At 40.6% G+C, this 24,480-nt stretch overlaps 1 protein-coding gene across 4 annotated transcripts in view; it reads right to left on the bottom strand.

Annotated features, from left to right (window-relative positions):
- Positions 1 to 8,492: 8,492 nt before the first annotated feature.
- ryr2a (ryanodine receptor 2a (cardiac)) overlaps positions 8,493 to 24,480 on the bottom strand; it is a 348,664-nt gene continuing 332,676 nt past the window's right edge. For all 4 annotated transcript variants that reach the window (XM_049464528.1, XM_049464527.1, XM_049464526.1 and 1 more), the window contains 4 exons: positions 21,162 to 21,226; positions 18,019 to 18,119; positions 13,666 to 13,717; positions 8,493 to 12,096 (listed from right to left, as the gene is read on the bottom strand). In XM_049464528.1, the coding sequence (XP_049320485.1) occupies positions 12,001 to 12,096; positions 13,666 to 13,717; positions 18,019 to 18,119; positions 21,162 to 21,226 (314 nt within the window). In that variant the 3' untranslated portion in view covers positions 8,493 to 12,000. The remainder of the gene's footprint in view (positions 12,097 to 13,665; positions 13,718 to 18,018; positions 18,120 to 21,161; positions 21,227 to 24,480) is intronic.

Consider the following 24,480-nt stretch of genomic DNA (forward strand, 5'->3'; position numbering starts at 1 on the left):
ATCTCGGCTGCGGGATTCTCGGAGCGCGGCTTCTCGGCCGCAGGATTCTCGGAGCGCGGCGTCTCGGCCGCGGGATTCTCGGAGCGCGGATGAGCCACGGGAGTCACAGAGCGTGGCGTCCCATCCGCTGGCTTCACGGAGCGTGGCGTCTCGGTCGCGGGATTCTCGGAGCGCGGATGAGCCACGGGAGTCACAGAGCGTGGCGTCCCATCCGCTGGCTTCACGGAGCGCGGCATCTCGGCCGCGAAAGTCACTGAGCGCGGGTAGAGTACAGCCCCTGGGGGAAACGGCAATGGAGTACGGGCTGGTGCGGGGTAGAGCTCCTCCTCCTCCTCGGAGCTACTGGGCGCACATCCCAGGTAGTCCCACGGGCTGCGCGCCACTTGCCTCGGGTACTCATGTCTACTGCCAAACACGGGATGAGACCCGAGGCTCAACGCACCAGCCCTTAGCGCCCCCCCAAGAAAATCCTCCCCCGTAAAGGGATCCTCTTTATGCTGGCGGGACCCCTTAGAACGTCTACCCCGAGGCCTGTGGCGTCCTTTAGGCCTCGGGGATTCCAACGCCGTGGTCCCGCATGCTGCATGGCGGATCGCCAACCTGGAGCCGGTCCACTTGTTTGCTGCGTCCATTATTTAGGTTGATCCTTCTGTCAGGTGCGGGTGCAGGGAGGACGCGGAGGCGGACGCAAATGCAAAAAAAACGGGATTTATTAAAGAAAACAAATACAAAATACACCGGGAATAAACTGAAAACAGGACTGAGGAAACTGGGGAACACATAGAGCACTGACAGATGATAAACATACAAGGATCGACACCGGGGAAATGGAACACGGACCTTAAATAGAGGTGCACACACACAGGAAACAGGAAACACCTGGGACGAAGGGGCGGAGCTACAAATGAACACAGGTGAGTGGAAAAACACTGGGAATGAAACACAGAGGAGCCGGGTCACATGAGAACATACAGACAAGAGAACAGACAGGACATGACACTAAAGACTTTCTAGTTCAGATGAGGACCCAGCAGATGTGTTGTTCTGTCTTCAACATAACGGACAGAACTGATTCTCAATGAGCTTTTTAATTATTAAGACTATTTAACATATTTATAAAACTTCAGACTAAACAGAAATCATATTTCTCTGCTTAAGCACTTTATATGTTCTATTTCCACATTTTAAACAACAAGCTCCACGACAGGGTGGACAATTTATTAAAATCAGCATTTGATGGAAACATACAGGGAGGGGTTGGTCAATGAAATTGAAACACCTGGTTTTAGACAATAACAACATTTTATTGTCCTGACGGACAGTTCTGGTGGAAACAGGAGAGTTGAGGTGCACATTGAATTCTGCCGTGATTTGATCAGCCGTGATTTTATTGGAGTTTTTTGGATACAATCCGGGTTAGCACCCGAACATCCCTTTCAGACAGCTTCCTCTTACAGCGTCCACAGTTAATCCTGTTGGATGTGGTTGGTCCTTCTTGGTGGTATGCTGACATTACCCTGGATACCGTGGCTCTTGATGCATCACAAAGACTTGCTGTCTTGGTCACAGATGCTCCAGCAAGACATGCACCAACAATTTGTCCTCTTTTGAACTCTGGTATGTCACCCATAATGTTGTGTGCATTGCAATATTTAGAGCAGAACTGTGCTCTTACCCTGCTAATTGAACCTTCACACTCTGCTCTTACTGGTGCAATAATGTGCAATTAATGAAGATTGATCACCAGGCTGCTCCAATTTAGCCACGAAACCTCCCATACTAAAATTATGATGTTTCAGTTTCATTGTCCCAAATCACAGCAGAATTCAGTGTTCACCTCAACTCTCCTGTTTCCACCAGAACTGTCCGTCACCACTATACATTTCTGTGCTCTAAAACCAGGTGTTTCAGTTTCATTGTCCAACCCCTGTACAGTGTTTGTATGAAAAGCAAAAGAGCGTTTGAATCTCGATGTATCCTATAATACTATGTCCAGTTTTCAGCCTCAAACATTACCCTAATCATTAGCCAATAATTTTCTGCTAACCACCACCACCCGCCTCCTTTTTATTGTGTGAATATAAAGCAATCCCAGAGAACGCACCGATCTAACGCTAAACCAATAGCTCTAAGGTCTCCAATTAACCACATAATGACCTTAATCACAGTCCGCTCGCTCCCACTGGAGTTACTGGTCACTGCAGTGCTGAGGTAAATAATGTTCATTGTCATTAGAGCAGAGATAGCAAGGGCAGCGTCAGCCGCAGACTCATCCATATTCAGGGAAGGACGACAAGGACGGTCACAGCAGTGAAGTACAACCACAACACTGACAACGAAACACAACAAAAACTAACGTATTTTTTGCAATATAAGGTGCACGGGATTATGAGGCGCACCATCAATAGTCTATTTTCTGGTCTATTTTTTAAACATAAAGTCCACCAGTTTATAAGGTGCAAAATGCGACACTAGCAAAGGCGTAGGAGCTGGTTTGATATGGGGGGGGGGGGGGGGGGGGCACATTTGCTAAAATGTAAAAAAAAATCAAAGCCCACCCTACAGTGACTCAGAACTACTTTTTTTGCGGAATTACAGTTAATTACAAAAAATATATTTGTTCTATACTTCTCTTTATTATTAGTTAAATCCAACCAAAGGTGACTTTACAACCTAAAACCTTACATTTACTGTTAGAAAACAATTATGTGTGCAATGTCTGAATTATATACAGTTCAGGCCAAAAGTTTGGACACACCTTCTCTTTTTTTCAGTGTGTTTTCTTTATTTTCATGACTATTTACATTGTAGATTCTCACTGAAGCATCAAAACTATGAATGAACACATGTGGAGTTTTATGTACTTAACAAAAAAGGTGAAATAACTAAAAAAAACGTTTTATATTCTAGTTTCTTCAAAATAGCCCCCCTTTGCTCTGATTACTGCTTTGCACACTCTTGGCATCATTCTCTCAATGAGCTTCATTTAAGAAGTGGCCACCTGAAATTCCAACAGTTTTCCAACAGTCTTAAAGGAAGGAAGGAGTTCCCAGAGGTGTTTATTAGCACTTGTTGCTCCTTTGCCTTCTTCACTCTGTGCTCCAGCTCACCCCAAACCCTAAATCTGGATTGGGTTCAGGTCCGGTGACTGTGGAGGTTCAGCTCATTTTTTGTTAAGCACATAAAACTCCACGTGTTCATTCATAGTTTTGATGCTTCAGTGAGAATCTACAATGTAAATAGTCATGAAAATAAAGAAAACGCATTGAAAAAGAGAAGGTGTGTCCAAACTTTTGGCCTGTACTGTATATATATGACAAAAACTGATCAGTTATCACCTGATATTTAAACTAATATAATTACAGATAATTACTTTACGTTTCATCAAGATCTTTGGCAGTGGGCACCCACATCTTCTTGGCTTAAACTTTACTTCAAAAATGGGAATACCCAAGATACTTTTCTAAGCTATACTGACTTGTAAGAAATAAGGAAAAAGAAACGTCACCTGCAGCCTCTCCCGAGAGGGGGTGCTTTTCCTGGCGGGGGTGCTGCATTCAGCACCATAGCAGTGCCTAAATCTGCACCCCCGCCAGGAAAAGCACCCCCTCTCGGTAGTGCGTATGCACCGTCTTCTTGATCCAAGTGGAGATGATTGCTTTAGCTAACTTTACTTAGAAACGCGCTCCCGAGAGGGGGTGCTTTTCCTGGCTGGGGTACAGATTTAGGCACTGCTATGGTGCTGAATTCAGCACCCCCGCCAGGAAAAGCACCCCCTCTCGGCAGCATGCACGCACAGTCTTCTTTATTGAAGTGGAGATAATTGCTTTAGCTTACTTTACTTAGAAACACGCTCCCGAGAGGGGGTGCTTTTGCTGGCTGGGGTGCAGATTTTGGCGCCCTTTCAAAATAAAAGTTTATTTTAAAATAATTTCTGCTTTTTCTGCGATTTTTATTTTTTGGGGGACAAATTCACCTAGTTTCTAAATGTGATTAGACACCAGCTGCGGCTTCAGTCTTATTTATTTGGTGATGATGATGATGGAGCTTCTGATTCTCTGATTGGTCAGTCTAATTTTAATGCATCCGATACCACAGAAAAACGAACAGGCCCTCATTTATTTAAACATTTACGCAGAGTAGCAATCCGTCAGTTTCGGACTCAGACTGAAAGCCATCATAAATATCGTTATCGATTAATATCAAAATCGTTTTTTTTGTTGTTGTGATCAATGTTTTAGTTGTTTTACAAATGTTTAACAGCAGGGAAGGGGTGAGGAAGAGGGAGCAGACAAAAGCATACTTGTCAGGTGCGGGTGCAGGGAGGACGCGGAGGCGGACGCAAATGCAAACAAAATGGGATTTATTAACGAAACAAATACAAAAATACACAGGGATTTACCGAAAACAGGACTGAGGGAACTGGGGAAAACATGGAGCACTGACAGACGATAAACGTACATGGATCGACACCGGGGAAATGGAACACGGACCTTAAATAGAGGTGCACACACACAGGAAACAGGAAACACCTGGGACGAAGGGGCGGAGCTACAAATGAACACAGGTGAGTGGAAAAACACTGGGAATGAAACACAGACCTGAGAATAACACAGACATAAGAAGCAGACAGACTAAAGACCTGACAATACTATAAATTTAACACAGACAATATGCAATTTTTAAGATAAAAACAAAAAAAAGAACCATCAGATACCATCAGAAAATATAAATCAGATAACTCATTAAGAAGCTACACAATCCTGGATAGACCCATATATTTTTCTCCCACTTACTGATTGTTAAAAAAATTATCTTTGTTAATTGTAGCTGATAAATATTCCATTCTGACTATACACAGCAAAAACAGGAGAGTTGAAATTTCAGAGTTAAACAGCTGAGAGTTGATTTTCACTCTCAAAGTGTAATTTTAACTCTTTCAGAGTTAAATGGTGTCCAGTGTTGGAGTTATTTCACAGAGTTGAATATTTCAGTGTTAATCCCACTAAACCCAATAAATACTGGCCAACTCCACAGAGATTTAATTAAACTCCGCCCAGTTAAACACGTTATTTGCATAATGGGTGTGTCCCTCAGATCCTAACTTACCATCAGTGTGAAATCTTGCCCACCAGGGCTCCCTTCCATTGGGTATTGTGTTATATTTTGTTTAATGGTTGTTTGTCTAGCCAATATATTGTAGGCTATAAGAGCAAGTTACCATCCTTTGTACAGTAAATTGTGATAAAGTTTTGGTAATGCACTAAAAAATACAATGGAAAATTACACGCTAACCTGTCCTGAATAATAATTAAATAATAAAAAGTCATATTAATTGACTAATCCTCTTCTCATTTATATTTTTTTTAACTCTTTTTAGTGTTAGTGTAACAATTTAGGAAGTTAAAGAAATACAAATGTGAGTTAAAAAGGAACTCTGGCAAGGTGTTAAATGTTTAACGATTTTGAAAGTGTTGATTAAACTCCAAAGAGTGTGGAGCTACAGAATATAAACCCTTAAAAAGAGTTAAAATCAACTCTGTGGGAGTTAATTTAACACTTGCCTTTTTGCTGTGTATTTTAAAAAAACTAGAGATCCAGAAATTCATAACTGAAAGCTGAGACGTGTGTTCGTTTTTAAGTCCGTAACAAATTGGATGAGGTGTTAAAAAAAGGCCTTCAGAGTGTAAGAGCAGCATTTTCTGTGATATTCTCAATAAACAATGTTGACGGAGCCTCTGGCCCTCAGACAACCATCTACCCTCCTATAGCGAGTTAAGAGCAGGTCGTACTCGAGCGTAACGATAGATCAGATTTAGTTGGGGATTTGCCATTGATTTATCTGTCATGCGGCTGCAGGAACGGTCCTGTGGGTTAATGGAAGCGTCAGGCAGCTGAACAGCAGAGTAAACACACATCTCACCTCCGGAGATAAAGAGCTGGAGTAGCTCTATAAACACTGACAGCGCCGAACTGGATCAGCAGACCGGAGAATTTCTCTGGACCAGGAGCAGCAGTGCAGAGTTAAAGTGTAGACATGCTGGTGATATACTGAACTACTGGCACTGAGGGGTTGGAAACTGAACTGGAAACACCTTAAAACATACAGCTAATGAAAACCCAAAAGTCAGAATCTTAGAAAATTAGAATAGTATATAAGACAAATTGGTACTATTGGCAGTGTGGGCAGTGTGCCAAGTCCTGCTGGAAAATGAAATCCACATCTCCATAAAAGTTGTCAGTAGCAGAGAGAAGCATGAAGTGCTGTAAGATTTTGTGGGAAAACAAAACTGCACTGACTTTAGACTTGATAATAAAACACAGTGGATCAACACCAGCAGATGACAGACATGACTCTCCAAACCATCACTGATCATCAGTAAATTTTACATTTCATTTAAAGTAAATCAAGGGAGCAGAGTCTGGAGGAAGAGTGGAGAGACACACAGTCCAAACTGCTCGAGGTCTAGTGTGAAGTTTCCACCAATCAGTGATGGTTTGGAGAGACATGTCATCTGCTGGTGTTGATCCACTGTGTTTTATTATCAAGTCTAAAGTCAGTGCAGTTTTGTTTTCCCACAAAATCTAACAGCACTTCATGCTTCCCTCTTTTTACTCTTTAAGTTAAAGAGTAAAAGTACTGATTTCAAAACTACTGAAAGTAGTTGAATGCCATTAAGGACACTATCTATCTATCTATCTATCTATCTATCTATCTATCTATCTATCTATCTATCTATCTGTCTGTCTGTCTGTCTGTCTGTCTGTCTGTCTGTCTGTCTGTCTGTCTGTCTGTCTGTCTGTCTGTCTGTCTGTCTGTCTGTCTGTCTGCCAGAACTGTCTGCTGTGTTTGTACTTCCCAGATGTTTGATGAACATTGTGAGGTTGGCACACAGATTTTAGCCCTCATTACATGGGCACTGCTCACTTAGGCATACAGTGAGTGGTGCTGAGTCTAGGGGTGTCCAAACTTTTTTTTGTTTTGGAGAAATATACTTGAAGTCATGGGCCACACACTCTGTAATAAAACAAATAATGAAATATACCACTTTAAATAATACTTTTTTCCTGATTACTTTCATTTACACATCATTTTACATGACTTACTATCTTTATCTTTGACAGTGTTGTGTAAACTAAGATTTTTCAAATTTATGTTTCATTTTTATGATGTCTCTTAATATTAAACTCCTTAATTACGTCAACTTTTAGACTCTTTTGCCCTGTTTTTCTGCGCTAGAAATGCGCATTCTCTGCTTTTAGACTCTTTGGCCCGTTTTTCTGCGCTAGAAATGCACACCCTCTCCACTTTTAGACTCTTTGGCCTGTTTTTCTGCGCTAGAAATGCGCACCCTTTCCACTTTTAGACTCTTTTGCCCCATTTTTCTGCGCTAGAAATGTGCATTCTCTGCTTTTAGACTCTTTGGCCCGTTTTTCTGCGCTAGAAATTCGCACCCTCTCCACTTTTAGACTCTTTGGCCCGTATTTCTGCGCTAAAAATGCACACTCTCTCCACTTTTAGACTCTTTGGCCCGTTTGTCTGCGCTAGAAATGCACACACCCTAACCACTTTTAGACTCTTTTGCCCTGATTTTCTGCTAGAAATGCGCACTCTCTGCTTTTAGACTCTTTGGCCCGTTTTTCTGTGCTAGAAATGCACACCCTCTCCACTTTTAGACTCTTTGGCCTGTTTTTCTGCGCTAGAAATGCGCACCCTTTCCACTTTTAGACTCTTTTGCCCCATTTTTCTGCGCTAGAAATGCGCATTCTCTGCTTTTAGACTCTTTGGCCCGTTTTTCTGCGCTAGAAATGCGCACTCTCTCCGCTTTTAGACTCTTTGGCCTGTTTTAGACTCTTTGACCCATTTGTCTGCGCTAGAAATGCACACACCCTAACCACTTTTAGACTCTTTTGCCCTGATTTTCTGCTAGAAATGCGCACTCTCTGCTTTTAGACTCTTTTGCCCCGTTTTTCTGCGCTAGAAATGCACACCCTCTCCACTTTTAGACTCTTTGGCCTGTTTTTCTGCGCTAGAAATGCGCACCCTTTCCGCTTTTAGACTCTTTGGCCCGTTTTTCTGTGCTAGAAATGCGCACTCTCTCCGCTTTTAGACTCTTTGGCCAGTTTCTGACACCTAGCGTTCAAACTTTGAATCTTACATTATAAAAACCTGCTTAACAGCGGGCCAACTTTCATTTTATTTCTAAAATAGCTCGCGGGCCGCTCCAAAAAAGGAAAGGACACCCCTGGTCTACATAATATGATACCAACACTTTTGCATATGAATAAACTTGTACTTGTATTTGTATGTCTCTGAAGAATCTAAAAAAAAAAAAGTTACAATGGTGAACAAAAGTCAAGCCCATGTAATTTTTCCATTCAGACTGACATTTTGCACTTGTGCATTGTGAAAGTGTGTACTGTACATGCATAGCATAGAATCACATATAATTACATCTGGAACACTCCAAGAAGACTCCCCGTCTACAACCTTCAATAAATAAGCAATTTATTTTTCAAAATCATGCAAGTCCATTGTTGTCTTTGAGTTTCCTTTACAGGTTTAACACATAAGTTATGTATTCACAACTCTGAACAGCACACGTAATCGTGACGGGTTATTTTCCGATGATTTTTTTTTTTTTTTTTTTTCTTTTCAATCCATGATCGTTGTTATCAAAATTCTTTACATGAGTAAAATTCCACTTATATCATATAGGTTGGCTTGAGCCGAAGTTGTTGTTGTTGTTATTGCAATGGTTTTCACATTATTCCGTGTGAGACAAGTATGGAAAGCGCTTATTCGTCGTCGCGAAAATGGCGAGGGTATGGAACAAACGGACGACCGACAACCAAAAAAAAAAAAAAAGAGATAAAACAGTAGTGCAATGTTCAGTTTAAGCATGGGACGTTATAATAATAATAAGCGATATTCTACCGTAATTCAGTAATGCAGTAATACCGTAATACTTTGCTTATGATACACGTATCCAGTGCTCAGGTCGTGGTATCAGGCGCTTCAAAGCTCAGGATGTCGGGATGTGATGTCAGGTCTTTCGTTCAGATGAGTTCGGTCGATTGGTCCTTGTACGTTTTTTTGAAGCGAGATTTTCCGAGCTCCAAAGTCCAGTCCGACGGCTTCCCTGAATGGATATTGCTTCGGCGTGGGTCAGACTTCCGCTTAGACGGAGATGCAGTACGTTTTCTACAGTGTCTGGAGGGAGGCGTGGGCGAAGGCCTGGACAGACTCCTGGACCAATAGGATGTATTCTTGGCTGATGACGAGAACTGGGGTTCGTAATATACAAGAAAGCCCACAACACTTGGATAGCATAAGAGATACCTTAAATGATCTTAAACCTATAAAACTCGTTTCGGTGTGACGTAGGCAACGCGTCTTTAAAGTTTTCTTAAACTTGCATAATAAACATGCAAAAAAGTCTTTTTTTTTCCTTTTTTTTCCAGGGATAAGTTTTTTTTTTCTAGAACTTGGATATAAACAGTTAACTCTGCTGTTGCATAAATGCATTACCAAAATAAAGAAAAACAAACAAACAAACAAACAAACAAACAAACAAACAGGACGAGGTGAGGTGTTGCTGATATGAAAAACCCAACAGATGTCCTGAGGGGTACAAAAAACTCTCAAACACATCTTACACAACCACACCTCATCCAACCAATCCTCATCCAACCACACCTCATCCAACCAATCCTCATCCAACTACACCTCACCCAACCAAACCTCACCCAACTAATCCTCACCCAACCAATTCTTACCAAACTACATCTCACCGAACTGTACCTCATTCAACCAAACCTTACCCAACCAATCCTTACCCAACCAAACCTTACTCAACCAATCCTCACCCAACCAAACCTTACCCAACTAATCCTCACCCAACCAATCCTTACCCAACCAAACCTTACCCAACCAATCCTCACCCAACTACACCTCACCCAACCAGTTCTTACCAAACTACATCTTACCAAACTATACCTCATTCAACCAATCCTCACCCAACCAATCCTCACCCAACCAAACCTTACCCATCCAATCCTCACCCAACCAATCCTTACCCAACCAATCCTCACCAAACTACACCTCACCGAACTATAACTCATTCAACCAATCCTTACCAAACTACACCTCACCCAACCAAATCTCACCCAACCACACCATTTCTTATCCTAATGCACCTCACCCTAACTCACCTCAGCCTCACAACTTTGTATCTCTTTATTTTGTAGCACTTATAGACTCTCAGAAACTCCTCCCCCTCTCTCTTATTGGCCGCTTTTCCACTGCAGGGCTGAAGGTTTCTGATCATGGAGGCGCAATTTTCTCAATTTTTTAATACAGACACAGGCTGGTATTCTGTGCCCACATACGAACATCAGGTTAATAGCAATGTTAGATAAGCCCAGTGAACTGAGGGACCTTCCTATTGGCTAACTAGGCTGTTTTATTATCATAGTAGTGATATTTACGGGCCTGGTCACGGCATGCTACCGTCATTGTAGCAAAGCTTGATCATCGGCGTGCTAACTGCATGTTTTACAATAGTGATGGCAGATAAGGCTCGTAGCCGATGCTTGCAGCTATAGTACCAATGCTAGTTGATGCTAACACTGTGGTAGTAATGTTGGATGAGCCCAGTTGCATTGCTAGCATACAGGCCTGGTCATCGGCATGCTAACTCCATGGCAGATGAGGCTGGTAGCCGATGCCTGCAGCTGTAGTGCTAATGCTGGTCGATGCTAACACTGTGGTAGCGATGTTGAATAAGCCTGTTCACCATTACCATGCTGGCAAAGTTGAATGAGGTCAATATTTGGCATGAAAACTCATAGTTTTTCATGTTGCAATTCGTTTTTACACCAGAATGACAGAAATTTAGACATTATACAGATTCTGGTTCTGATTTAGAGACACAACAAATGAAAAAAGAAACCTGAACCATTCCACACGTTAAACCATTGGACCCTGCAGTGGAAAAGAGGCTCCATACACACTCACAAACATTTACACATTCTTAAAACATATACCCACCCTAATAATAGGTCTGTACACCATTGTAGCCCTCATGAATCTTTATCTGCCTATCTGTCTTTTTCTTTCTCTTCTACTCTATATTTCTATCTATCTCTTTCTATCTCTCTTTTATCCTCCCTTGCATATATAGCTTCACCCTTTGCTCGGTAAGGCACTGTATCCCTTCTTTTGCCCATTATCAGATTATCAGGGTGCCTGCCTTCCTTTTTAGCCTTTCTTTTTTTGCATCTGTTCATCCATCCATCCATCTGTTTGTTTATCTATCTATCTATCCATCCATCCATCCATCCATTTATATATCACCCCATCCTGACGAACACACACACACACACAGGTCGAGAATGAATGCGACGATCACATTCGTTCACACATTAAAAGAAGAGTCTTTCATTCACACGTTCATTCTCCATCCTCCATTTATCTATTCTGTTTGAGATGAGAAAGCTGTGCATGCTTCCTCTTCTTCTTCTTCTTCTTCTTCTTTCTCCTCCTCTTCATCTCTCATCCCTCGTTCTGCGTCCTCTCTTCCTCCTTCTTGTTCTCTCTCGCTCTTTCTCTTTTTTGCTTATGTGTTTTAGTGAATGTAACAAAGCGAATGAAGAGAATGGAGAAGCGTTAAAGACTCAAACGTCTCTCTCTCTCTCTCTCTTTCACGCTCTCTCGCTCTCTTTCTCTCGCGCAATCATTCGCTCTTGCACTCTCTCTCTCTCTCTCGTGCTTAACCGCTGCCCCAGTGTATTCTGGGTACAGGTGGAGGGTGGAGCAGTATGTACAGAATCTCAAAAGCATTCCTGGCCCCTCCTCCTCCCGCAGCCGTCACGGAGAAACGCAGTCCGAGGGGGCGGAGTCTCTGCATGGGTGTGTATATGTATGTATGTGTGTGCATATATGTGTGTATATATATATATATGTGTGTGTATATATGTGTGTGTGTACAGGCTGTGTTAGTTGAGCTGGTCCTCGTATTGTTTGCGGAAGCAGTCTCCGGCCGGGAAGAATTCCCAGCAGCGTTCCTGGTACATTTTCCAGACGTAGGACTCCTGCAGGACACAGAGCATCAGCAGTGATCAGCACCACAGTCTGATATAATCATATTAATTCATTATTTAGTAACTAAATTTGGGTTTCTAATAAAGTTGCCTGTCAAACGTAGGCACACACTTGTAATTTTTATGGTTACGCTTTAATTAGGTAAGGGTTCTATTGATTCGTATGTAAAATAATAATACTTTAGTGCTGTTTTAGCTCTCAAATGATGGCATTTCTGGATAATCTCTCTTTTAATCTCACTGTTTTCTATCACACTATAAGGTGCACCAGATTATAATGCGCACGTTCAATAAACGTCTATTTTCTGGATGTTAATCTACACAGATTTTTCTCCTGAAAACTGTTTATTTGGGTGAGTAAAGCGCTTCCGATTATTTACAGTAAGCTTAGATTTCCAGATTACCACTAAGGCTGGGTGCAGCAGCATTAGCATCAGCAGCTAACCGCTCGTGCTAGCCCTGGTTATCGGCTAATGCCCCCCAACAGTTCTACACTGCTAGCTAGCATTTTGTCCCACAGCTTGTTTTAACATGGTAAACATGCAGACTACAGCCCAATATATAATTATACTTGCCTCTGACAAAAAAGCTAACGCCTAACGTGGCTAGCGGCTAATGCTAATGCTGCTCCAGTATGTTAAACATTAATACTTTAGTGCTGTGTTTTAGCTCTCAGATGATGGCATATTTGAATAATCTTTCTTTTAATTTCATTGTTTTCTATCTTGTACTGTATCATATTTTTCTCTCTATAAGGCGCACTGGATTATAAGGTGCACGATCAATAAACGTCTATTTTCTGGTCTATTTTCATACAGAAGGTGCACTGGATTATAAGGCGCATTTTATGCGACACTAGTAAAGAACAGGGGTGATGCCATGTTTTCCTTCTAATTTAGCAGGTCTCACGGCAAAGCATAGCTAATTTAAGTGAACAAAACTGCAATTCTTATAAAAACATCTTTTAAAGTAAAATGAGCACTAGATGGTAATCTACACAGATTTCTCTCCTGAAAACCGTTTATTTGGATAAGTAAAGCACTTCCGTTTATTTACAATAAGCTTAGATTTCCAGATTTACACTAAGGCTGGGTGCAGCAGCATTAGCATTAGCAGTTAACCGCTAGCGCTAGCTACGGTTAGCGGCTAATGCCGCACAACAGCTCTACACTGAGAAACCCTAAGTGTTCCAGTAAGCCGGGGTGATATTTGCTAGTGTTTTGTCCCACATAGCTTGTTTTAACATGGTAAACATGCAGACTACAGTTAGCGGCTAATGCTAATACTATTTCAGACTCTAGAGAACTAAACTGAAACTCCTATATATCGCTTCACTATCACTTCAGCGGAGTGGCTTTACTGCTCCTTAACACCTGACTCGTAGAATTTATACATAAGGAGCACCAACATTTTTTGGGGGGGAAATTAAAGGATTTTTAGGTGTGCCTTATAGTGCAAAGAATATATGGTATTTTTAAATTATGTGATGATAACTAACTATAAAAAAAATGAGTGAAAGTGATGGCTGTTTGATTGTCAGTAGATGAACTGGGAGGTTACCTGGCCTGTGTGCTCCGTTTCATCCTTATTAATGAGATACATCACAAAAAACCTGCAGAAGAAAAGAAAAACAGTCTTTATTAGCATTTCAGTCAGAACCACTGCATTCTGTCATTCCACTGACCTGTAAAATGAAATATTACCTTCTAATCTTTTTCTAACAGGAATCATTCTGCTTTGTTTTTGCTCAAAACTACTCAGGTACATGCTGTACTGCAGCTAAGCAAAAATCGATATCGATAATTTGTAAACCATGATAAGATCAGGAACAAAGCAGAAAAGGCAGAATATTAAAGTACTGTCTTTTAGAAACATAACGCTAATGAGAAAATACATTTTCAACGTATTATTTGATCATATTATGAGAATTTAAATGAGTAATTCATGTCAATAGATGTCATCATATTTTGTCTCTGTTTTAGTGTCACACTATACTCTATGGAAATCTAATCTAATCGATTAATATATATCATGAATGGTAGATGAACATTGTTGTTTTATTCTATAAACTACAGACAACATTTCTCCCAAATTCCAAATAAAAATATTCTCATTTAGAGCATTTATTTGCAGAAAATGAGAAATGGCTGAAATAACAAAAAAGATGCAGAGCTTTCAGACCTCAAATAATGCAAAGAAAACAAGTTCATATTCAAAAAGAGTTTTAAGAGTTCAGAAATCAATATTTGGTGGAATAACCCTGTTTCTTTTTAATCACAGTTTTCATGCATCTTGGCATCATGTTCTCCTCCACCAGTCTTACACACTGCTTTTGGATAACTTTATGCTGCTTTACTCCGGGTGCAAAAATTCATGTAGTTCAGTTTGGTGGTTTGATGGTTTGTGATCATCCATCTTCCTCTTGATTATATTCCAGAGGTTTTCAATTTGGTAAAATCAAAGAAACTCATCATTTTAAGTGCTCTCTCCCAGAGCTGTGTTTAAAGCTATTAACATTAACATACCTAAAGGTTTGTGCCCTCAATTTTAATTTAGAACTTTCAAAAAAGGTTTTTTTTTTCATTAAAAGAATAAAGACTCCTAGTGGTCCAGTGGTCTAAAGCACCGCCACTATGTTCGGAAGATCCCGGTCATGCAGCTTTCCTTTAGCAGCTGGAGCTCTGAGAAAGCACAACTGGTCTTGCTCTCTCTGGGTGGGTACAGTAGATGATGCTCTTTCCTTTCATCACTCCTAGGGTGATGTGGATCAGCACAAGGCTGCGTCTGTGAGCTGATGTATCAGAACCGAGTCGCTGCGCTTTCCTTCACATGTATCGGAGGAGGTGTGTGCTAGTCTTCACCCTCCTGGTGTTGGAGCATCACTAGTGATAGGGGGAGTCCTAATGAGTGGGTTGGGTAATTGGTCATGTAAATTGGGGACAAAATGGGATAAAAAAAAAGAATAAAGAAAGAATTCTAATGAAGAGAAAAAAGTTTTTTTTTTTTCAGGCAATAATTTTTGGCAATACTCTACCTGATATTACACACCTAATACTTGAAGATTTATATTCAAGCATTACATAAAAAAGTTTGATAATAAATGTTACTACAAATTCTAATTGTATTTGTAATAGAAATTATTTAGAAATGTAAGTAAATCTGCAATTTATAAAATCATTAAAATGTCTATTTCCTGAAATTTACATTTTAAATCGTATTTTTTTCTGAATACAAATCAAAAATGCATGTTCTCCAAACCTTTCTGCAGGTATGTTTCAAACCTGCAGAATTTGGGTTGATTTCTGTTACTGATCTGGAATTATTAAGTGCAGTAAAGAGAAAACAGGCAGCTTCTCTAAGTGTCCTGTAGGAGATTTCAAACCCCTTAAAGTTTTCTGCAGAAAAAAGGGTTTTGTATCACCTACACATGTAGCCTGTATACAAGACATTTTAAGGGGTTAAAAAAAGACCACTATCTTTACCATAGAAATTAATACTAAATCTGTTTGATTAGTTTTTGATTAGTCTTGTGTTTGCTTTTTTTTTGTTTTTCTTCTAATAAACTCCACAGCAAATTCCATCTTAAATTCTTCATTAGAACAGACTCAGTATATCTGAATATTCAGTAAACTCTGCCAGCTTTATATCCTCTTTATATTCTCCTGATAGAGATAAAGACGAAATGAGAAAAATAAAACATCAACTGTTTCATTGAGAGGAGTCCCCGAGCCCATTTCCCTGACTCTGGAGTGTGTATACCTGTCTCTGTGTGTGTGTGTCTGTGTGTGTGTGTGTGTGTTAAAACGTGTATATGTGTGTTTGGTTATGACAAGCTCGGGACTCACGGGAGGGGCGGAGGCTATTAACACACTCCTCCCGACTCTTTAGAGAGACTTTACACTGACTTATTACTTCAGAACGACACGCTGAGTGTCATCACTCTCACTGTAGAGCCATTTGGTGAAGTGTTATATTAATATTCTGCACTGCCTAGACACACACACACACACACACTGTTGATTCACACAGCGTGTCACCTGAAGTAACCCGAAGTTCCCAGCTGCATAAGGTGATCCATTTCACCACATTCATCACTTCAATTTCCCCTTACTCCCCGCTCACACAGTCTGAAAAGTTGGTGGACACACCTTCTCTTTTTCAATGCTTTTTCTTTATTTTCATGACTATTCACATTGTAGATTCTCACTGAAGCATCAAAACTATGAATGAACATGTGGAGTTTTATGTACTTAACAAAAAATGACCTGCCCTCCACAGTCACCGGACCTGAACCCAATCCAGATGGTTTGGGGTGAGCTGGACCACAGGGTGAAGAAGGCAAAGGGGCAACAAGTGCTAATAAACACCTCTGGGAACTCCTTCCTTCCTTCAAGACCAAAGTTGGAAAACTTTTCATTTCAGGTGGCCACCTCTTGAAGCTCATTGAGAGAATGATGCCAAGAGTGTGCAAAGCAGTAATCAGAGCAAAGGGTGGCTATTTTAAAGAAACTAGAATATAAAACGTTTTTTTTTTTGTTATTTTACCTTTTTTTGTTAAGTACATAAAACTCCACATGTGTTCATTCATAGTTTTGATGCTTCAGTGAGTCTCCCTATACTCAACACTGATTGGTTTGTAGAAAGTTCATAAGTGCATATTAAGCAAGTTACCTTGAATAAGGGTGTGTGACACAGCCAGATATTACAGGGTATATTTACAATAATGATATTTTTGGCGATATGATAAAAATGTAAGAATACACTACTGCAACTAAATGAATATTTATTTTTTTTTATTTAGCAATATTACTAAGTACAATATGATATGGCACACCTTTAAAAGGGGCACAAAACCCCCTAATTTTAGCTGACTCCACTCTCAGTTCAAATTGGAAAAATGCTATAAAAAAAAATAAATAAATAAAATGCACAGGGTGATGTATGGGTTTAGAGGCGGGGCAGAAGGCAGAGCACAGCTGAACCTGAGAGGAGCTGTACAGTACCACAGTAAAAGCGTTTTTTAAAGGAACAATTTTAAGCATGATTGGTATGTTTCATTACTTGAAATGAAGATATTTTAGCTGTTAACAGAAAAGATATGGTTTAAGGTTTAGTGGTTCTTTAAATAAGATTTTCACCAGATTGTAACAGTAAGTAAGAAAATGATCCAACATATAATGTTAACTATAATGCACTCCATATATCCAGGATTCAAGTAAAATAAATGCTAGTGGACAGATATAATCTAATCCAGTATAAACGGTCTTATTATTTATATTATTATATTAGATATTTGATATTATTTATTGGGAAATGAGAATGAGTGTGACCATATTTCAGTATCTTTTTGCGATACAACATTCAAAAATGTTGCCTATATTACTTTGGCACATTCCTACTACCAAATTCTGACTCCAACCAAGACAACAGGTATTTTTGGCTTATTTTTTGATCAGCAGTTTAGCTCAAATAAATGGACTATATTTAATAGCTGAGTTGGATCGAGTTTGGATCATGTTCTCAGCACAAGAGAACCGCTACAGAGTTCGTTTGGGACAGGACCGAGATCCCCTCCTCTAGCTCGTCCCTGTCCGTTTTTTTTTTTTTTTTTAATCCGAACCCCAGTGCGATTACTGTTACACAGTACTTACACCTGCTTAACCAAACCACACTTAAGTTCCAGGAAAATATAACAATTCTGCTTCCTTTTACATTTTAAATGATTATATTTTTGAGCAGCTGTATGTCTTCTGGAGTAAAAGAGATCAGGACATGTGTCTGTCTGATATAATTACTGTGTTATAAGACTTGAAAGAGGAACTGAAAACAAAAACGGAGAAAAAACACACCAAAACAGCCTAGAGTTCAAAGAGTTAACCAGACCAAATAGTGCTGGTGTGAATAAGCACTCACAGATAGTTGGCCAAGTTGTGCTCCTGTAAGGTGTGTGTCTCGAAGCCGTGAGGAACCGTGTCGAAGTAGTCGTTTCCGATCCCGCAGATGAAGCACTTGGTCTGCAGGAGAAACAGAAGAACAGCAGGTTGGAACGTTTGAAGGCAGGTGGTTAGAAAAGGATTACTGAAGGTCTGCACTACAAAACACCATTAGCATTTCAAAACCTGAGACGTCTAGAGCACACACACACACACACACACACACCGGCAGCAACCTTCAGCATGAAATAAAGAATTTAGATGCACTGAAGGAAGAACGAGTGCAGAAACTGGAAAACAGACCTTGTTCTTTGTCACACTTGCTTTAATTCATACTTTAAGGCCATATTTATGATAGATAGATAGATAGATAGATAGATAGATAGATAGATAGACAGACAGACAGACAGATAGACAGACAGACAGATAGATAGACACACAGAAAGACAGACAGACATACAGATAGATAGATAGATAGAGAGATAGACAGACAGAAAGACAGACAGACAGATAAATAGACAGAGAGACAGACAGACAGAATCTTCCAGTGTTCTGTGGGCAGTGTTTTCACCCCAAATCCAGATAAGCAGCTAGTTTGGTTTGTGCTACACTGAAGTCGTGTCGTCATTTTGTCGTCGGCACCATGTTGTTTATGCCCATATTTGCTATTTGGGGTTCCGTGTCTAAGCGGTTTATGTGAACGGGGAATTTGATTGTTTTTTTCAAAAACTTGCCTCTGTCACATTCTGTGGTAAATAAAATTGTTCAGAACCCTGTATGTTTTATTCTGTGTACATTTAGTCGTAATGACAAAAATGCTAACTATTGGCTAATGCTTAACTGACGTCACAGCACAGCGGCTGGAAATGACCCCGGACTGGATTCTGCATAACAACAGTGAACTCCGGTCAGATCGCATTTTGGATTATTATGCTTCTTCTTAGAGGATCATTAAAGCATTTAAACAGGTGAAAACTCTTATTAGTCTGGTGATGTTGAGCAGTGTCGTCTGTGGCAGATAATAAGAGACAGTGGCTCTCAGTTCAGCAGCGCTTCTCTGCAGGTTTAGTATTTAATTCCGGTCATGCAGCAGTTACTCCAGAACCACAAAGCTAGCCATAGAGTCTAAAATACTTAATGTAAAAAGGCTTAATGAAAAAAAAATCAACTAAAACTATAATTAAAATTGATTATAGTAGGTCTAAAATGAATCAGATAAAATGCTAACACACAATCGTTATTAATAAAATGTGTGTAGAGGCTAAATTACTGAAATAATAAGTTTATGTACTTGTAGCTCAAAATAGATTTCCTCCATCGATAAACTGAAATAGAGCACATTTCCATGACTTTGGTAAAACCTTCTGGGTATTTTTATTAATTAAATTGGAGGAGGAAAGGTCAAAACCAAAAAAAAAAAAAGGTGTAATAACATATCTACACAAATATAAGGTGTGTACTCACTTATGTTCAGGGTTCATACACTATTTTAACTAAAATTTACAATTTCCAGAACTTATCCAGGCCTAAAAATTGCTATTTTTAATTTCCATAACTTTTTTCCAGGTTTTTCATGATCGTATGAACCCTGTATGTTAGATACTGTAGACATGAAGAAAAAGTACAGCTAATAAACTACCTGTTTTATACTGTGTTATCAATTATTATTACTGCTATAAAACAGGTCCGAGCTGCTAAACTAAAAAAAGGACATTTTCTACGCCTCTCCAAATAAACATCTCCAGCTCGAGTCATGTCTGGAAACAGGTTGCCATCATAGTAACGGAAAATGCAGAATTTCAGTGCAGTGATGTCACCGACACAGCTGGTAATCACAGTCATTAGAGCGAGAACAGGCTCGTTCCATTAGCGTAACAGCAGAGCCGCCACTCGGGGAAATAACGCAGTCTTAGTGAAGCTCTTTATCAGAGACACATCTACCGCTGTAACTCTCGCCCGAGCAGCCGGAGCCCATTAAACACAGGTCACCGCGACTCCATGGCCGATAAATAATTACAGCACAGGTGATGTAGAGCTTCTAATACTGTACTGAGGAGGTTCACAAGACGTGACATCAGATATTTACGTGATATCAGTGCAGGAGCGTCCATTTTTACCTTTAAAAAAAATCTCCTAAAGACAGAGCTCTTCAAAGAGCACTTACTCTCCTAACACCTCTAACTAACTACCTTCTACTACCAGATCAGGAGCGTCTCTCACTATCTTTAATAAACTCCTGAAGACAGAGCTCTTCAAACTAACTCCCAATTTAGCCATGCCAATTGTCCCACCCATTCAGCTTATACTCAGCAGGGTGAAGACCAGCACATGCCTCCTCCGATACCTGTGAAGTCAGACTCCGCCTCTTTTTGAACTGCTGCTGATGCAGCATTACCGAGTAGCATCACAGCGCTAACGCTCGGAGGAAAGCAGTGCAGCGACTCGGTTCTGATACATCAGCTCACAGACGCAGCCTTGTGCTGATCCACATCACCCTAGGAGTGATGAGGGGAAAGAGCGCCATCTACTGTACCCACCCAGAGAGAGCAAGACCAACTGTGCTCTCCCAGGGCTCCGGCAGCTGATGAAAAGCTGCATGACCAGGATTCATACCAGTAATCTCTCAATCATAGTGGCAGCCATTTAGTTTGCTGGACCAATCGGCACCCTATGTGTGCGTCTCTATGCGTGCGTGCAAATTTTTGTTCTATGGTGAAGACCTTAAAAGCACAATGGTATAAAATAATAAGTCGGCTTTTGAGGACATTTTGGTGGAGTTCAGAAATCAATATTTTGTGGAATAACCCTGGTTTTAAATCACAGTTTTCATGCATCTTGGCATGTTCTCCACCAGTCTTACACACTGCTTTTGGATAACTTTATGCTGCTTTACTCCTGGTCCAAAAATTCAAGCAGTTCAGTTTGGTTTGATGGCTTGTGATCATCCATCTTCCTCTTGATTATATTCCAGAGGATTTTTAGTTTGGTAAAATCAAGGAAATTCATAATTTAAAGTGGTATCTTATCTTTTTCCAGAGCGGTATATTAGATGCAATTATTTACTATGTGAATCAAAGGTCCTCACAAGAATAGCAAAACCAACAGGTGTGTGTGTGTACTCACCTCCATGTCTTCTTTTACTTGCTCCTGCTGATCTCTGAGCTCACCAAAAGCATCAATGATCAGACCTAACAAACAAACACACACATAAAAACATATACATAGACAGAGATATAGTAAATAAAGTAACTCGATAACATTATTTTTAATCAACAGAGTCTGCATACCTGGCAACACATTTTGCATGCTGTAGTACATGTAATACTTATGAGCCATCACCCGTGCACTGTACAGCTTGACTTAAGGTGTGTCAGTGTATCTTTGCTATCTTAACGACGGGAAAAGTACAGCTTGTGCACCATGTTCTAATTATCTTAATTAATCATGGGTGTGTTTTGGGCGAAACCTGACATAAAGGTGTACTTTGACTTTGGCGGATTGCTATTTTAACAGCGCAGATACATGTGCGTGTCCAACACTTCTCAGCAGAGGAAATTGATCACACTTTTGTTCACACTTGTTCATTCTGTTTATTGTTGATGTAAAGGTTTGCCTAGCTGCCGAAAGGCAGGTGGTATGGGTTTGTGTCACTGCTGCATTGCCAAGATAGCAATAAACATCTGACTGTTGATGTTTGTCTAAGTTGTTTTCAACCAGTGTTTTTAGAAGCACTGTTGCTATTTAAATGATGTAGGTGGAAGGCGTAATAATAGACTGTTGGCGGGGTGTAAGATAGCAACGAGCATCACAGCGTTCCTTTCACAGGGTGTAAGTTAGCAATTAGCATTACAGCTTTCCTTGCACAGGGTGTAAGATAGCAATGAGAATCACAGCTTTCCTTGCACAGGGTGTAAGGTAGCAATGAGCTTCACAGCTTTCCTTGCACAGTGTGTAAGATAGCAATGGGCTTCACAGCGTTCCTTGCACAGGGTGTAAGATAGCAATGATCATCACAGCTTTCCTTGCACAGGGTGTAAGATAGCAATGAGCATCACAGCTTTCCTTGCACAGGGTGTGAGATAGCAATGAGCATCACAGCTTTCCTTGCACAGGGTGTAAGATAGCAATGAGCTCCACAGCTTCCCTTGCACAGTGTGTAAGATAGCAATGAGCTTCACAGCTTTCCTTGCACAGGGTGTAAGATAGCAATGAGAATCACAGCTTTCCTTGCACAGGGTGTAAGGTAGCAATGAGCTTCACAGCTTTCCTTGCACAGTGTGTAAGATAGCAATGGGCTTCACAGCGTTCCTTGCACAGGGTGAAAGATAGCAATGAGCTTCACAGCTTTTCTTGCACAGGGTGTAAGATAGCAATGAGCTTCACAGCATTCCTTGCATAGGGTGTAAGATAGCAATGATCATCACAGCTTTCCTTGCACAGGGTGTAAGATAGCAATGAGCATCACAGCTTTCCTTGCACAGGGTATGAGATAGCAATGAGCATCACAGCTTTCCTTGCACAGGGTGTAAGATAGCAATGAGCTCCACAGCTTCCCTTGCACAGTGTGTAAGATAGCAATGAGCTTCACAGCATTCCTTGCATAGGGTGTAAGATAGCAATGATCATCACAGCTTTCCTTGCACAGGGTGTAAGATAGCAATGAGAATCACAGCTTTTCTTTGCACAGGGTGTAAAATAGCAATGAGCATCACAGCTTTCCTTGCACAGGGTGTAAGATAGCAATGAGCATCACAGCTTTCCTTGCACAGGGTGTAAGATAGCAATGAGCTTCACAGCTTTTCTTGCACAGGGTGTAAGATAGCAATGAGCATCACAGCTTTCCTTGCACAGGGTGTAAGATAGCAATGAGCATCACAGCTTTCCTTGCACAGGGTGTAAGATAGCAATGAGCTCCACAGCTTCCCTTGCACAGGGTGTAAGATAGCAATGAGCTTCACAGCTTTTCTTGCAAAGGGTGTAAGATAGCAATGAGCATCACAGCGTTCCTTGCACAGGGTGTAAGATAGCAATGAGCATCACAGCTTTCCTTACACAGGGTGTAAGATAGCAATGAGCATCACAGCTTTCCTTGCACAGGGTGTAAGATAGCAATGAGCATCACAGCTTTCCTTGCACAGGGTGTAAGATAGCAATGAGCTTCACAGCTTTCCTTGCACAGTGTGTAAGATAGCAATGAGCTTCACAGCTTTTCTTGCAAAGGGTGTAAGATAGTAATGATCATCACAGCTTTCCTTGCACAGGGAGTAAGATAGCAATGGGCTTCAAAGCGTTCCTTGCACAGGGTGTAAGATAGCAATGAGCTTCACAGCTTTCCTTGTATAGGGTGTAAGATAGCAATGAGCATCACAGCTTTTCTTTGCACAGGGTGTAAAATAGCAATGAGCATCACAGCTTTTCTTGCACAGGGTGTAAGATAGCAATGAGCATCACAGCTTTCCTTGCACAGGGTGTAAGATAGCAATGAGCTTCACAGCTTTTCTTGCACACGGTGTAAGATAGCAATGAGCATCACAGCTTTCCTTGCACAGGGTGTAAGATAGCAATGAGCATCACAGCTTTCCTTGAACAGGGTGTAAGATAGCAATGAGCTCCACAGCTTCCCTTGCACAGTGTGTATGATAGCAATGAGCTTCACAGCTTTTCTTGCAAAGGGTGTAAGATAGCAATGAGCATCACAGCGTTCCTTGCACAGGGTGTAAGATAGCAATGAGAATCACAGCTTTTCTTGCACAGGGTGTAAAATAGCAATGAGAATCACAGCTTTTCTTGCACAGGGTGTAAAATAGCAATGAGCATCACAGCGTTCCTTGCACAGGGTGTAAGATAGCAATGAGCATCACAGCTTTCCTTACACAGGGTGTAAGATAGCAATGAGCATCACAGCTTTCCTTGCACAGGGTGTAAGATAGCAATGAGCATCACAGCGTTCCTTGCACAGGGTGTAAGACTGCAATGAGCTTCACAGCTTTTCTTGCACAGTGTGTAACATAGGGCCCATAAAGTTTATTAAAGAATCTCTTGGTAAACAAAACATGAGAGAAAAAGGCTGCAGACTGAAAAATCCATAATCCAGTGTGAAAAATGTACTGAAGTGTTAAAAAGAGACAGAAATGTTTCAAAGCCGCCACGCTCAGACAATCCAAAAGAGAAATCCAACAAGCCTGACTGAGCTTTAGCTTTAGTGTTAAACTCAGATGCTCCCTGACCAGGAGACTTTAGGAACTATCCAAATAAAATACTAAACACATATCAAAATAAACTGATACTCATGTTTTTCCTACTATTACTTTTTATCAGTATTAAATTTGTATTAAATTCACATCTGGCCATCATACATCTATAGGTAAAGGCAGATTAATGGTCACCTTCACCTAGACAGTAAGCCACTAACAGATATATGTATGAACAGAATTAAGAAGTA

Source organism: Astyanax mexicanus, chromosome 15 (genome assembly GCF_023375975.1).
Source record: "Astyanax mexicanus isolate ESR-SI-001 chromosome 15, AstMex3_surface, whole genome shotgun sequence".
Taxonomy (NCBI): Eukaryota; Metazoa; Chordata; class Actinopteri; order Characiformes; family Acestrorhamphidae; genus Astyanax; species Astyanax mexicanus.